Below are 16,798 nucleotides of genomic sequence, written 5' to 3' on the forward strand. Positions count from 1 at the left end.
CAAAGTCATTGTTGATGCATGATGTTATTATGGTGTAAGAGCATTGGTTTTATTACGGTAATTAAAGTTTATCCACACCTAATGTATATGCTAAATCATAGAAATTTAAATCATAAATCAATACGAGAATGTGTATGAATTTTTGCCTACTTATTACCTTTGATAAATCAAGGTTTTATTAAAGATCCAAATTTCTTTGAATAAATCACGCAGCGGGAGAAAAAGAATTCGATGATTGAAACTATCTATTTTACAAAATTAAGAAATAATTGTTGGACTGAACGAATATAAGATGCATTACTCTTCTCCTAATCTCATGATTTCTTGTGGGAAAAGGAAGGAGTACTATATATATGTTTTCACAAAATGATTAAGTAAGATAAATGTGATTAAAGTGTTGCCTAAATTTATTCTCTCGATCACTTAGTTGACGCTTTTGAAAATTTTATTTGTAATATATATATATATATATATATATATATATATATATATATATATATATATATATATATATATATAGTTTTTAGTCATTATCAATGGAAAACATGTTTAAATTCTTTTAATCCTCACCTACTGTCTGAACACACACTCCACTTTAAATTAAAAATTCTATGTGTAGCTAGCCCCTTAGCCATATGCAATTACGGAATTAGGCTCTTTGCCTCCCCCTTTTTATCCTTTTTTCAAAAAGATTGACTTTTTTGTGAGTTGAATTTTGTAAACACGATTTCCACCAACTAGGAATTTTTAATCTTCTGTAAGACTATATAGAATGATAAGTCCACTAATTATTTGACTCGTGGACTTATAAACTGTGGCCAAACTAGGGTACCCCTTTTAGTGGGGTTTACTCGTATCGATATGTAGAACCTTCTCTTTAGAGTCGTCCTATTCTACACCTCAATGGCTAAATCATTAATTTGTTCTGAAGAAATTTATCTCAAGTGCCACTCTCTTTCGTCCTACGGTGTTCACATTAGCACTTAGGTTCCAATAATCCCATCATTCTAATTTTCACATTCAACAATTGTTTCTGCACATTTGTCTTTCATTTTCGGTAGTTTGATTTGGTTATGAATAATATTATGAGTAAAAAGCTTCCTCATGTAATAATATATGTATACGTATAATATAAATAGGCGTTAAAATTTGCAAGCTGCGCAGTTAACATGATGTTTGTTGCCATCAAAATTAACCCTTGAAATATTGCTATAGACTGGTTAAATAAAATAATAATTTGAGCTCATTTTTATGAAAATACTGTGAAATAATTTTTTATGTGGATGAAATTCATTCTTCTCTCGAGAAAAATATAGTAATTAAAACTCTTCAACACTTCATTTTTAGTTTATTTTCCCTTGCCGTGACATACGTACTACATCACAATGAATGAAGGTTGAGATATAGAATGCAATACTATTTTATGGATGAAAAGGAACACAGGTGTTGAGATAAATAGAGTTTACAAGAGGACTTTATTGTTTTAGGTTCCATGAGAATATGATGGAGTTGAGAGAAAGGTTGGACCTACTGTTTTTCCCCTTTGTTTTAATTTTCTCCGATGCTCATTATTATTAATGTTAACGCAACAATTGTCTCCTAGCTTAAAAGTTTTATATTTGTTGATGAACACATATGATACATGTTTACTTTACCTTTTCTCTCTTCTCTAGATGATTTTGTTAAAAAGGAAAAGCATCACAAATTATTATCTTCCCAAGAATTTGATCTGACTAAAGTATATTTTATATTACGCAGCGTTAAAGATTGTCATTTAGGCTAGCTAGTCTTAATATGTTAATGATGTAAATGTATATCCTTTCAATAACTGCCTTTAGACAAATAATAAGGTGATCAAATCCCTTATCCAAAAAGAAAAAAGGATTGTCAATGCTATCACTTCCAAAGAACTACATGCCAACCAACTCCCAAGGGAAGTTAAAACTGCTTTTATGAATTTTGTTCAATGTTTCTAGTGACCACGAAAGAAACAAAAATGAGATTGGTTAAAGTACACTATGTCACGCTTTGTGACCCTTTAATTTGTAGTATCCACAAAGACATTAATTTAGGGAAGCCAAATTAATTAGTATGAATTATTACACCTGAGAAAATACTCAAAATAAATAAATAAATAAATAAGATCCCAACTCTCGATTACACCCAGGGCCAAATCCAGTGAGAAATTGCTTTAATATATATTTCAGTTAAGTATTCAAAGACAAAGTAAGGAGAGCTTTATAAAGACAAAATTGGGATAAACAATTTCCATGCAGGATTAGGGCAGCTCAAAACTGAACAACTCTATCTTTAGGAATGTAGGTATCAATTAATTAATAGAACAAGCCCATGAACAGATAAAGATATTTGTTTACGTGACTTACACATTTGTTAATGTTAATTAATTTGTCCACATATTGATTGTATCGCATCAAGAAAGGAATTATTGAACTACCAAGTAAAACTAATTAGATTCTGTCTGATTAAGCCAATAAATCAAAGAAATTATAAACAAGAGTAATTTATTATTCCCTTCTGGAAAGTGTGCTTAGCAAAGCTTGGTACAAATCGATTGAGGTATAAAGGGCTGCAGAATCAAGTTAGTCTATTTAATTCCTGATACGATTATGCTGGATTATTACCAAATCTTAGTTTAGATAGGATTTCTTGATTAACAATATCCATTGTCAACGCATAATGCTATTGTAGTCTGCGAGCCTTGGAAAGATTGAGCCCAAATTTGAAAATTCTGTTGTGACAATGACGGATTTGTTAGAATTGATCTACATCATAGGTTACAAAATCAACGAACTACTTTTATCCAAGAGACGGCAAGCAATACTAGATTCTATTCATCCTTCCCACAAGGGCCAATTTGCACAATTGTCCCATATTCGGGATGGTCTTTAATTGTTGGCACTTCGCTAAAAATCCTTTGGTTTAGAATTCGAACTTCTGCTTAATCAAACTCTCCCTTCAGACAGAGTTTGCAGTCAAACTTTACCTGATCAAGCAGAGTTTGACTCAACTTTTACCCTTTGCTTAAATAAAAAATGACCGAAAATACCCCAAGGTTCTGGTTTCGAACCTCTCTCAGTAAAAAAAAAAAAAAAAAATCGCAAGTCAAGACTTTCACAAAATCTCTTCCTTAAGGCCTAACATTTGCCTAAAATTAGGCCTATTTAGGCAAAAGTTAGGTCTTAAGGCCTAATTTTTGGGCAATAGTTTGCCTTAAGGCAAACCTCTGTTTTAAGTAGGGGTGAGCATGGTACGGTATTTGAAACTTTTGTACGGTAATTTCGGTTTCTAAAAATACTATACCATTATCGTACTGAATTAATTCAGTATGGTTTGATATTTTAAAGTTCAATTTCGGTATTTTATGGTACGCCAAAATTAGTAACATAGTTTGTCTGACTTCGACTTACATATACTCATATCGTGGAGAATTATGACTTCCGCTACTTAAGAAACATCTCAATTATTATGTACTAAGCACCTTACACATGTAAAAATATTCAAAAGAAAGTACAAGCAATCCCTTTCACAAATCAATTACACAAAAAAGACATTTAAATCAAGATAGAGTAGTCAAAGTTCCAACGTTTAAACAATTAGTTTTCTAATAATACTAGTTTATATATTTGTTAGTATTATAATAATAAGATATATGAATTGTATATGTAATTATATACTTCGGTATGGTATTCGGTATTTTCTTTATGGATACCGAATACCGTACCGAATACCAAACTTTTTTAAAATGCATACCAAATGTCGTACCAAATACCATAATACCGAAACCGCGGTATAAAAAATTTCGATTTCGGTATGGTAATCGGTATCTACCATACCATGCCCATTCTACTCTGGCCTAAATTTTGCCCGAATAGACCTAATTTTGGGCAAAAGTTTACCTTAAGGCCTATTCTAGGCCTAACTTTTGCCTGAATAGGCCTAATTTTGCTATGAAACTCTGTCTTGCGATTTATTTTTTTGACTGAGCTGGAGTTCGAACCCAAAACCTCAGAATATTAGGCGAAGGACAAAAATTAAAGACTAGCAATTTTATGGCCAAAATTAAAGACCACCCCCAAATAAGGCCAATCGTGCAAATTCCCCAAATTTGCAATTTTCATTCTGCTTTTTGGTTTATATGGTGATGTCCAGGTCTGGTTTAATGCATTCCCTAGGCCCTATTTGTCAACATTTGCACGATTATCCTTCAAAGGCGCTAGTCTTTAATTTTTGTCCCTCAAGTTGGTGGTCTTTCATTTTTTACGTTCGCCTAATACCTCATACAGTGTTTCAAATTCTACCTTAAGAATTCAAACCTCTGCCTTGTGATTTTTTTTTTTTACTGAATTAGGATTCGAACCCAGAACCTCGGGGTATTAGGTGAAGGAAAACAATTAAAGACCACAAATTTGAGGGACAAAAATTAAAGACCAGTGCCTTTGAAGGGCAATCCGCACAAAAAAATGAACCCAAAGGGTTGGGCTGCTGATGAAACTCCCAGAAATTTGTAGGCTAAAATTTTACAAGGATATGTGTTCGACTTTTATTCCTATTTTTTTTAGTTATGCAAATATTGATCTAACATGAGAAGTCTAACAGAATTTCTCCTTCTTCTTCTTAGCACTAAATATGAATTTTTAACTAATGACTGTAACTACAATAGAAGTGCCTTTTACCTTCTTATGTACTTGTGCTGTACAATATAATTTTTCTCCAATTTAATCTTAGTATGAGTTACGAGAGATAACGAAAAATGGCTGTATTGATTTTGTAATGTTTAATCTGTTTCTAAGTTCGAATCAGAAGTTGGGATGCATTAGGGATTGTTGGAAATAAGAATAATTGAAATGAGAAAACTTGTGAACAAGGTAAATTTTGTCAATTGTGCAGAATTTTTCTGAATATGTTCCATCGCCGAGGGTCCATGTAAACAACCTCTCTACACCACAAAAATAGGGATAAGGTTTGTGTACACCTCACATTCTTCACCACTCATAGAATCTCACTAGGTATGTTGTTGTTATATATTCCACCACATAAATCGTAAACAAGGCATGTTATGTACCAGACAAATTATGCCGAAAACTATTTTTGCTCAAAATATCTAAACAGGGATAAAAATAAAAAATTAAACACAAATTTCACTCTCACACGTCAAGAAGAGCAAAAAAATTGATAATCTATATCTATCTATATTATATTAAAAGCATAAACTCCTAAATATAAAAGTTAAATTACATAAATACTCCTCTTAAAGATCTAATTATCATTTTTTTAATTTTTTTTATGTAAAAGAAAAAGCTGCCGTCCAAAACACTCAAAACCGAATGGATGTGTCCTTTGATGTTGGCGAGTTTCCTATTAATCCTTTGCCTAAAATTTGCTTTGTTGTAAACCATTCTCTATAAAGAAGCTTGTCAAACCTCAAAGGTACAAAGAATTTGGAGAAAAATTTCGTTGTACAATACTTATGTGTCTCAGTAAGTTTTCTTCTCACATCCTCAAATTCCCACCCAATAGCATACTTTGACTGTTCTTATTATGAAACCAGTTAAAATCAAAATTTCCTTTGACAATTTTTTTTTTTTTTTTTTTTTATCTACGTTTACTTTTTATTTCTTAGCAAATCTTCTGTTCTGGGAGTTTTATTTGTTCGCACTATTTTAGTTATTTTTAAATTTTCTCCATCTCAATTTATGTGCATGTGTTTGACTAAACAATGATTTTAATAGCAAAACAAAGACTCTTGAAATTTCAAATTTGTGGTCTAAAATAAATTATAGAAATTTTTGTGGCATGTAATTAAGAGTAAAATGAAAAATTTAAAATTAAAACATTACTAAATATAAAAAGATTTTATTGTTTTGAAACTGAATAAAAGAAAATGTCATATAAATTGAGACATAGGAGAACTTTTGCTTATTTTTGTCAAGAAACCTTTGATATATTATATTTCTTTTAACAATTTCTTTGTTGGGAACTTGACTTCGCAGTTATTTGATTTCTATAACTAACAATTTTTTTTTGTTTGGGTTGTAGCCTTGATTTTGTTAATTGTATGAGGTTTCATGCATTTTACTGTTGATGGAATTTTTATCTCTACCTTTTGCGATTATTAGATTTTATAGAACGATAAATATTTCTTTTTGGGTTGTTTTGTTCTTAATTCACGTAAAGGACGTGTTCGTATAGCCAGGGTGAGGATTTTGAACAACATTACATTTTATTTGCTTCTTCTTATTCTGATACAACTGAAGTTTATTCTTTTCCAAGCTGCAATATGAATTTTTTTGATGTTCACCCGTTCCAAAAAGATTTTCTTACTTTTCTTATTACTTTGTTTCAAAAAGATTGTCACATTTTTATATTTAGAAATAATTTAATTTTTATGAGATGATTTGCAGCCACACTAATATCTAAGACTTGTTTTGGACCACACATTTCATTTTTTTTTTTTATTTCTTAAACCCTATGACAAATCATACTAAAACATCTTTTTGGGGATGGAAGGAGTACGATTTATAAAGACTCTAGAGATGTTTGTCTTTTTATATCTTTTCTTGGTTGTCATGGTTAAAGTGAAGATGGGTTAATCTACTTTTTATGAGCTTCATCTTTATCTCCTCTAATAATGTCCTTACATCATCACCTCTCGAACATTAATCATTTAATTTAAAATTAATAATTTTTGTATGCACTATTTGAAAGGAAATAAAAAATATTTAATTTTTTGCGCTATTAGGAGGGCTCTCATGTTAATGACATGTAATGAAGAAAACTTTCGTTACAAATCTAGGAACTCTTAGGAAGGAAAGAGACAAGTTATTGCTCTCGCTATTTAGGGGTCGTTTGTGTATAAGGTAAAATCTGAAATTACGTTGGCAAGAGATGGTGTTGACACTTGGCAGACAAAGAGATTTAGGAAGCAATTCAATCGATAACCTGGAGGAGACTATTCCTTGTGTATCCGTAGCAATGAATCCGACGCAATTGTCACAAAATAGTTATGTGCTTCAGGCGTTACATTATCGATCCGGATATGCAGTCAAACTTTACGTTCTTGCAATTAAAGTACCATTTATTGATCATTATTATCCATAATGAGGGAGCGATTCACGGACTTCTACTGGAAAATTTGTACCTATAAAAGGAGCCCAACATAAGTGTTAGAAGACATCCAATTCTAGCCTAACAATTTACACTTTATGCATTCTAGCAAATCGTCTTACAATTTATCTACTTTCTGTACCAGATTCATATTGTTCTTTAAGGCTGAGTATTCAACCGGGGTCATCTTCACTGTGAGATTCTTCCGAGCTCATGCGGCCCAGGCTTAATTTATTATATTATCATTTTATATTACTTGATTTCATTGCTTATTCCTTGCTATTACTTTAAATATAACAAATCGATCCACACATCCTTTAAATCACTGAACAAATTCAACCGTACCTTTTGAAGGTAAACAGTTTGGTAGGAGGTAAAACATAATGCATGCATTAGCTTTGTGTATTACTATTACCTTGTTCGGTACACTTTTTCAACCTATGCATGACTAATACAAGTATTAGTTATACACCCTATTTGGTATCATCCTATCCTATGTATAACTAATAATACATAGCAAACCATGGTATTAGCAATGCAAGGGTTTTTACATGCATAAGCATGGCTAAAGACACAATTGCCCCTGAAATCTCTCAAAACCTTTTTCAATTATTAAGTTGGAGGGTATTTTTGTAAACAACTAATTTTTTAAAATTATGCAAAGCATGTTATTTTTAATACACCAAACCAAACAATGGATAAAAATAATCTCAGCATAACTAATGCCAGCGTACGTCAGCATTACTAATACTAGCAATATTTTTAAACACCCTATCAAACAACCCCTTAGTGGTGTATTATAGAAGACTCTCCTTTATATAATTGAACAACAACAACAACAACAACCCAGTGAAATCCCACAACGTGGGTCTGGGGAGGGTAGAGTGTACGCAGACCTTACTCCTACCAAGGTAGGACGGCTGTTTCCGAGAGACCCTCGGCTCAATAAAACATAGAAAGAGGTCAGATACAGCTAAGAGATTCAAAGCAATATGGAAATGAAGTAACGCAAGTGACACAGATAACATAGAATAATTAAAGCACAGGAAATAACAGATAATAGCATAATAGCATAAATTAGAGATTTATTTTAATTGAAATTCTACAAAAATTCTTTGTGTTTCCTCTAATTAGGGAACTTTGGAATATTAACAATTCTTGTCAATAATTTGCTAATGAATCAACTATTTTTTAAGTTATAAATGGACATTGCATATATTTTATTAAATAACGTATTATATGTTTGGTAAAAAATAAAAATAAAAATAAAAAAAATTAAAAAAAGAAGGGCCTGGAGTGAAAAGATATTTCTAAAGAGCAAAGAGGAGGTATGGTATATTGAAATCCAAGCCCCTTATCACTTCATTTTCCGTCTTACACACCAACAGAGTGCCATGGCAGCTCTCAATCTTGCTCCTTTATCCAAAACCTTAAACCCTAACTCTCAATTCCAAAACCTCCCTAAAACCCCAAGTTTTCTTCTGTCTCTTTCCTACCCTTTTGTGACCACCTCTATCTCTTCAATTCCAGCCGGAAAAAGTTCAAGAATCCCAGTTGTAAGAGCCATTTCAGATGGGGAATACTCGTCTAAGAGGAGCAGTGATGAAAGGGAGACTATTATGTTACCTGGTTGTGATTATAACCATTGGCTTATTGTGATGGAGTTCCCTAAGGACCCTGCTCCTACTAGAGAACAGATGATTGATACTTACCTTGACACCCTTGCCACTGTTCTTGGCAGGTTAGTTTTTGTACTATTCCTTCCGTTACCGAGGGTTGACCTACTCTTTATTTGATTGAAATTTTCTTCATATATTGTGAATTAGTATTAATTATGCAGACTTATAACATTTTTTTTTATGTGGTTTTCAAATACGTAAATTTTATTATAAAATATTGAAGAATCTATGTTTGAAATTGTAGTCAAAGAAAGAAGTGTATATATTATTTTGGGATTGCAGTGAATGTTTTTTAGCTTGGTAATTAGTTATTGGAGATATGTGATTCTGAATATTTCTGATAATTTTACCGTGGTGAGTGTATTCCAAGTTGTGTTCTTTGTGGTGAGAGTCAGATACAGAATTGTTACTTGTAAACTGTGTACAAAAATGACATCTTTAGGCATAGATTGTTCCCAATTGTGGACCTCAAACATAGTCCATCCTAATCACTTGACCCCTGTTTTTCCATTTATTGTGAAGCATAAAATTAAGCTTATGCTAATCAATAAATCCAGTTTGCTAGGTATACTCAAGTTTCAGTTTAATCCTGTGAAAGTTGCATTGATTAAGAGGGTGGTAGACTTGTTGATATTGACAAAGTAGTTACTCAAAAATTTGGTAGGGATTTGTAGCTATTTTGGTCTAGCAGAATAGATTATTTTCTTATTAACCAGCAGATTTCTCTTTTGCCTTTTTTGCTTATTAATCAAAATTTTCTTATCAGTATGGAAGAGGCAAAGAAGAACATGTATGCCTTTAGTACTACCACTTACACTGGATTTCAATGCACTGTATCTGAAGAAACATCAGAGAAGTTTAAGGGTGAGTTCAAGCGTTTCTTATCTCAACACATGAGACACTGAACATCCAGTGTTCTTCATTGACTCATTCATTTTCCCAATTGGATATTCGTTTGTAGGTCTACCTGGAGTTCTGTGGGTCCTGCCTGATTCTTACATAGATGTGAAGAACAAGGACTATGGAGGTTAAATTTCTTAAGAAGTTTCTTTCCCTTTGAGCTCAATTTCACTAGTGTTCTACAGCGAGATAACTTCTTTGTGGTTTCTTCTTTCAGGAGATAAGTACATCAATGGAGAGATAATTCCTTGTCAGTATCCTACTTACCAACCCAAGCAGTCTAACAGAACAAGAAGCAAGAGTAGTAAAGCATATGTGAGAAGAAGAGATGGTCCTCCCCCTGAACGAACAAAACAAGCCGCAGCTCCTGAGTCTTCCTCCTAAAACTATAATGGTGCATTGTAAGTGCCTTAGTCTCTTTCTTGATAACCACTAAACAAACAGAGAACTCACAATTTTATGCTACAATCTATTGTTTCTTGTACTTCAATTTTTTTATTCATCTGTGGTAGCTACAACTCCTTTTTTTTTTTTCCAGTCTGTTGTACCATGGTTTTTCGCTTTCGTTCTTTCATTCCCATACTACTTTGAATTGCTTGTCCTTATCTAACCTTTTTTTTTCCATGCTTTCTCTTGAGCCGAGGGTCTTTCGGAAACAGCCTCCCTACCTTCCGAGTTAGGGGTAAGGTCTGCGTACACTTCACCCTCCCTTGACCCCACATTGTGGGATTTCATTGGGTATGTTGTTGTCGTTGGCATACATTTACCCTTATAATCCCTTCTCATGTGACGGAAAGTAATGAAATAATACTGTAGGAAAACTATTCCCCCATTCCACTGTTTATTTAGTTGATCCAAATAAGTTCATTCTGTTGCTATTCGTCTATCTCTTTTGCAGGGTTTTATCTGATCTTAGTCGAATTGCCATTTGGAAACGCCAATATATCATTTATAGCCTCGTATTGGTGAGCATTTCGACAAAGATGTTGGTGCTTAAAGGTTAGATGGGAATACACTGCTAGTCTAGGAGTTTTGGTCGACTGCATTTATGGCTTTATCTTTCCTCGAGACTAGCTTTCTAGTTGCATTATCAAGAATGAGAAAGAAAGCTGTGTCAGTATGTAATTTTGATTGTGACCTGGTTATTTTATGTTCAAAGTTTGAATATGTACGTGATGACTCATTATGCCTTGCTGTTGGTTCATATATCTTGTATGTTTGCTATGCTTACAAAATTAGATGATGCAGGACCATAGAGATGCATCTTCCTGGAAGGAAATTTGCTTCTTAAATGAAAAGTAATAGTATTCATTTTATTTAAAGACTGAAGAAAGGAACTTAATGCTGCTGAAACCTATGTAAATATGTTTATTTGCATTGTCACTTGCTAGTGAATTGCACAATGCTTCCCAGGAATGACAAAAAAGGAGCAGCATAATGTTGTTCCTTTGAGTTGCCCTCTCAAAATTCTTGGTTCACAAAACTAATTTTGCGCATGGTGCAATGTTTGGTGCCCATGTGTTGAATGGAACTGACTTTGAAGTCCTTTTGTTGTCAATACAACTATACAAGTTAATTATGCTAAATACCATAACACCCAGTGCTCTTCCCTTCCATGGTAGGCCAAGACACATTAAATGAAATTCCATCTTTTATACTGAACTCTACAAATTGGATGGTTAACTGACTGATGGTATAATTCCAGTAATGGAACTATGGTTGTGCAGAAACTATGGTCAGTGAGGCAGGGCTCTAAGCCAGATGTGACATGAAATGTGCTTGGTCTGCAATAAGTGATTTAAAATCCGATCTAGTCAAGGGAACAGATATGCTGAAGAGAAACTTGTGGAATTATCATCTTCTGTTGCTTCTAACATAAATATTTTGGTTGACCTATTTAATTTCAACCTCTCCAGCGTTCCCCTTTTAAATTTGTTGTATGTTGCTACTTCTAAATGCATTTCCTGTTGGGGGAATTTAGCAAGGTGAGGTCTGAACCTGGCGTTAGGGTTATGGAATAAGGAGTGAATTCTGGAGCTTGCATGTGATTCAAATGGTAATAAAACCTGGACAACTTGAAAGCGTGATTGTTCTAAGCTCGCTGTATTATATGAATAACTCTCAATGATGTACGGTTCGAAATTTGATGGATAGCGTGCCCGTCTCTGTATCATTCTCAACTTATATTACCTGACTTTTGTATGTGACAAGATTCAAACCCATGTAGTGCGTTTAATCAACACATCGAGTGTAAATAAAAATTACTTAGAAAAACACTGCACATATTCTTATGGAATACTCAAATATACCCATATCAGATATGTAACTCTAGCCAAGTCCATTTGCATAGTTTCTAAAAGATCATAGCCAGGGAAAGCGAGTAAAGCTCCCGGGGAATTAGTCGAGGTATGCGCAAGTTTGCCCGGACCACGTTATCAAAAAGAAAAAATAAGGACACCACGTTATCAAAAAGAAAAAAGTAAAAAAAAAAACGAGCCTTTTTAAAATCTTGATCCGAGTATCTCCGTTATTGAAATTTCATGCGGTCCAACCATGCTTCCGCAGTTGAGAAATCTAGATATTTTTTCCCTTACAACCTCACCCACTATATATATATACAAGCCGGAGCTAGGGGTCCTTTTTCAGAAAATGACACAGTACCTATATACAAGCTTAAAGTCATTTTTGTGTATATATATAATATATGTTAAATCCAATTAGCTTCATTGTGCGTTTACTTCCTATTTTAAATCGCTTGGTGAATAATTTTTATGTCTTGTCTATATAATATATGTTAAATCCAATTAGCTTCATTGTGCATTTACTTCCTATTTTAAATCGCTTGGTGAAATTCTAGCTCCAACACTTCTTATATGTTACGTGAATACTTCTTATTTGTGTCATGAATGCAGATACTACAAAATACTTTTAAAGTAACAACAAAAATTGATACACACATATCAGGTATTTGCTCAAACACATATTCAATACGTACCAGTAAAGGAATCCTAGCAACACAATGTGGCACTAAATATTACTACTCCACTCCAGTAGCATTGCCAACTCTTTCCAGGAAGGTGAGGTGGGCCACCCATCAGCAATCATGTGAATTTGACGTGCTTGTCTTTGTTCATAGACTAAGTGCACAATAATCACACATTCTCCTTTTCTAGGTTCTTATCTGCTTCCACTATTATAGCATCACCTCACCCTACCACTATACAGTCCCCATGTTCCTTTCTTCTATATCAGTATCCATTTCGCATATGGCTGAATTCATACAACCTTCATAGCCATATTCACCAGATTTACAATAGGATAAAACTATCAAGATCTCCAGCTTTGGAATGAATTTCACATATGATCGGTCTCAGAATTCGAAGGTACAATAGATATCTTTCTATGGCTGCACAAAATTTGAATGAATTCCTGATATGATTGTTCTTAGAAGAGCTTGGATACGGTTTCCAGAACGAAGATCCATTTATCACAAGACGGTATCTTCCTATAGCCTTTTGTCTCTGAAAGCATCCACATAGGCTTACTTTCCTCATAGGTCATTATATTTCGTGCCATGTACGATCTTTTGAAGGGCCTTATATTTTAAAGTATAAAGAAAGTCAAGATTATTCTCAAAGGTTCAGCAGATGGCTTTCTATGGGTACAATGGTGAGGCTGGTGAGTGCCACTGGACTCCTAATTTCAGTGTCCCTTATGATTATGATGCTTTTCCAACTCACTCTTCAATATCATATTCTTCCTATGGATATAGCAACTCAGAACAAATTGAGCTGAGTACTAATTACAATTACTACTACACTAATCAAATGCATCCAGAATTAAGTTACTCTGTTCACAACTCTACTGAGCCTATAGTTATCCAATATGAAAAGGGTGCTAATTCATTGGAGATAAGAACCATAATTTCTTGTTCAACCAAAGAACAGGATGACACTGTGTTTGAAGAATATGATCCAACCCCTTATGGTGGTGGCTATGACATGGCTCAAACTTATGGCAAACCCCTTCTTCCCTCCAATGAAATATGTTATCCTCCTTCGATTCCTGAACCTAATCGACTTCCCTTAGATGGTTTCGACTATGGAACAATTCGTTCACCCTATGTAAACCACGGCGATAAGGTAGAAAAACCTCAGGACCAAAGCAAGGAGATGGATGTCAAAGATGAGCAAAAATCTTTATCTGGTTTGCAAGAAAAAGACATTCTTGAAAAACCAATAGAACAGCCTCAACAAGATCAAGATTTTGTTGTTGGAAATGGGACTATAGGGGGAAAAACCATTCTTGAGGATGATATTCTTGAAAAACCAGTAGAACCTCCTCAACAAGATCAAGATATTCTAATTGGAAATGGGACTATAGGGGAATATGGATATGATTATGGGAGGCAATTGCAACAAATTCCTTATGGTTCAGGTTTGGAAGCTATGGATATATGTGAGTGCTTATTTGGTTACTGGCCCTGCATAGCTAAGGAAAATCAGAGAAGAAACTGTAACCATGTAAACAGTGCTGAAGATAACAGGAATGAACTCTGGGAATGTACTGCAGGTTATCTTTTTGGGAATCCCTATGGATATGGTGGTGATGGAAGAGATCAAAGATATGGGGATTCTGCTTATGTTAATCAAAACTACTACTATCAGCAACAACTTTAATTTGTGATTGATTGGTAAGAAATACCTTATCCAATCCATTCAACAATAATTGGAGTAGAAGGTCATACTTCATTTACAATTTGGTAATAGTTCTTTGGACAGTTCTGTGCTGTTTAAAACATAAGTCTGAAGTTAATGTAATTCAAGGACCAGTAATAAAAACTATTCCGTAGAGAATATCTAGACATTTCCCTTTCTCTCCGTCAAATAGTAAGATAATCTTTAAAATTCTTGTCTATCTTGCTGTAATTAGCCTGTGTAGCTCCCCCCACCCCCCTCTTTTTTTTTGTTGGTATTATCATTATTGTCATTGCTATTATTTTGGTCTTCAAATTATTGATATCTTCTAATTTTAAACCTTGATACACCCGGCTGAACTCAAGAAAAAAAGTTGGGAGATGGGATCTTGGGACTGAGAAGGGGGCATAGACGTCCTATAGAAGGAAATGTACTCTGGTTGCATTAAGAAAGTAGCAACTGAAGTGTTAGGTGTGTCTGGTGTTTTAGGATCCCGACCACAGGAATTCTGACGGTGGGATGAGTGGGTACCAAGAGTTACTAATTCTAAAAAAGAATGCTATAAGAAGTTGCCAAAAGCAGAAGATGGAGAAACACTTCAAATTACAAGAGAACTAAGAGGGAAGGTAAGAAGGCTAAAGCCTGAGGAAAGCTCTAGCTTGCTTGTACCTAAAGATAGAGATACAAGAAGGGGATAAAGTAATGTTTAAACTAGTACGATTTAGATAAGAAGGGTGATGATATAAACCATGTTAAGTGTGTTAAAAGACGATCCTCAACAAGTTTTGACAGGAGATAACAACGTCAATGAGATAGAAAGACTATTTTGATCAATTGTTCAACTCAAATCAAGAGAACAACATTTTGAACCTTCACACGTCTGTGCATGATAGACCTTTAGCTATACTCCTGGAATTAAGCCGACAAAGGTAAATGGCGCCACGAAACAAAATGAGAATTAGAAAAACTTGTGGTTCAGATAATAATCCCATCGAAGTTTGAAAGTCTCTTGGAGAGATTGTAATAGAATGACTCATCAAACTATATATGCAATGCTATATTAAGAAGTGGGGCTAGGATGTCCCACGACTAGAGATAGAGTTGCCTGATTCTTATTTATAAGAACAAATGAGATGTTTTTAGTTGCGGGAACTATCCTGACACTAAACTCATGAGTCATACGATGAAACTCTAGAGAAGAGTGATAGAGCATAGGCTCAGAAATACAACAAGAATGACATAGAATCAATTTGAATTAATGCCGGTAGATCTACGACAGACAATTTTTTGCTAAGAAGATTGATGATAGAAGGATGCCAAAGAAAAAGTAAGTTCCATAAGATTAGATAAGACAAAAAATGATCACACTTGCTAGAAGGTGTAGCTAGATGCATTGAGAATGGAATGAGAGAAGGTTGCAAGGTTGTTGCGATAATGTGGTCATTGCCTGCGTTGACTTACATATACGCCAGTTCATAGGTGTGATACTATGGTGAAATTCATTGTCGGTGCCTTCATATAGAAAATGTGTTATAATTAAACTGTTTTCTAAAATTATATATTACCCTCAAAACATGGAATAACAATGAAAGTTTAACAAATTGTGTGATTAATTAATTTTTTTATTTATTTATTGGTGCCTTAATTTTTTATTTTTGCGTTGTTGGTGCCATCATATAGAAAATGTGTTATACTTAAACTATATGTCGCGACCCAAACCGTCGTGATGACACCCACACTAACCCCCATGGTGGGCGAACAATCCCCTTAGCCAATTATTCAATCATTTAACCAATTATAAGTTAACATCAATGATAGTCATGCCTTAATAATATAAATAGTGCGAATACTAAATTATTACAACCCTAAAATTCGAAAGTCATCGTACAAACTCTAATCATAAAACTGTCTAAGAAACAAACAAGTTTCTGAAAATAACTGAAGTGTCTAGAAATGAAATAGACATCAAATGAGAAAGATCCTCAAGCGGCATGGCATGGATAGGAGCTCACCCTCGGATCTGAACAAGATATGGCCTCGGGCTAGATATGAGGTCTGGAAGATGTCTCCAGGACGCAATCTACACTCAAAAAGGGTGTAGCAAGGTAGTATCAGTACAAACACTATGTACCGATTGATATCATAGGCCGACTAAAATTAGTATCATGCATATATTTGTAAAACCAACAAAATAGGTAGATAGGCACAACAAAACAACAACCCAACAATATCAAGAGTCAATCATCAACCAATTAACAATGCATCACAAGAATAAGATAAGTCCATTGCAATGCAACCAATGATAATATCTCCACCGTACACACATGCTAAGGGAATTGTTGGCACAATAGTCATGACCTGTAGAGGACTCATGGTGTCCATGTACCACTCGCTCCG

General features: G+C 34.1%; 2 protein-coding genes across 2 annotated transcripts; both read left to right on the plus strand.

The window, feature by feature from the left end:
* The first annotated feature begins 8,458 nt into the window (after positions 1-8,458).
* Positions 8,459-10,875, plus strand: LOC132622451 (DAG protein, chloroplastic). The gene is made up of 5 exons (XM_060337057.1): positions 8,459-8,866; positions 9,571-9,668; positions 9,766-9,831; positions 9,922-10,105; positions 10,603-10,875. The coding sequence occupies exons 1-4, from the start codon at positions 8,520-8,522 to the stop codon at positions 10,086-10,088; spliced, it is 678 nt and encodes a 225-aa protein (XP_060193040.1). The 5' UTR covers positions 8,459-8,519; the 3' UTR covers positions 10,089-10,105; positions 10,603-10,875.
* Positions 10,876-13,351: 2,476 nt separating this feature from the next.
* On the plus strand, positions 13,352-14,383 carry LOC132624606 (uncharacterized). The gene has a single exon (XM_060339361.1). It carries the CDS (start codon positions 13,352-13,354, stop codon positions 14,381-14,383), a length of 1,032 nt encoding a protein of 343 aa, XP_060195344.1.
* The last annotated feature ends 2,415 nt before the right edge of the window (positions 14,384-16,798 follow it).

The sequence above is a fragment of the Lycium barbarum genome, chromosome 12 (assembly GCF_019175385.1).
Source record: "Lycium barbarum isolate Lr01 chromosome 12, ASM1917538v2, whole genome shotgun sequence".
NCBI lineage: Eukaryota > Viridiplantae > Streptophyta > Magnoliopsida > Solanales > Solanaceae > Lycium > Lycium barbarum.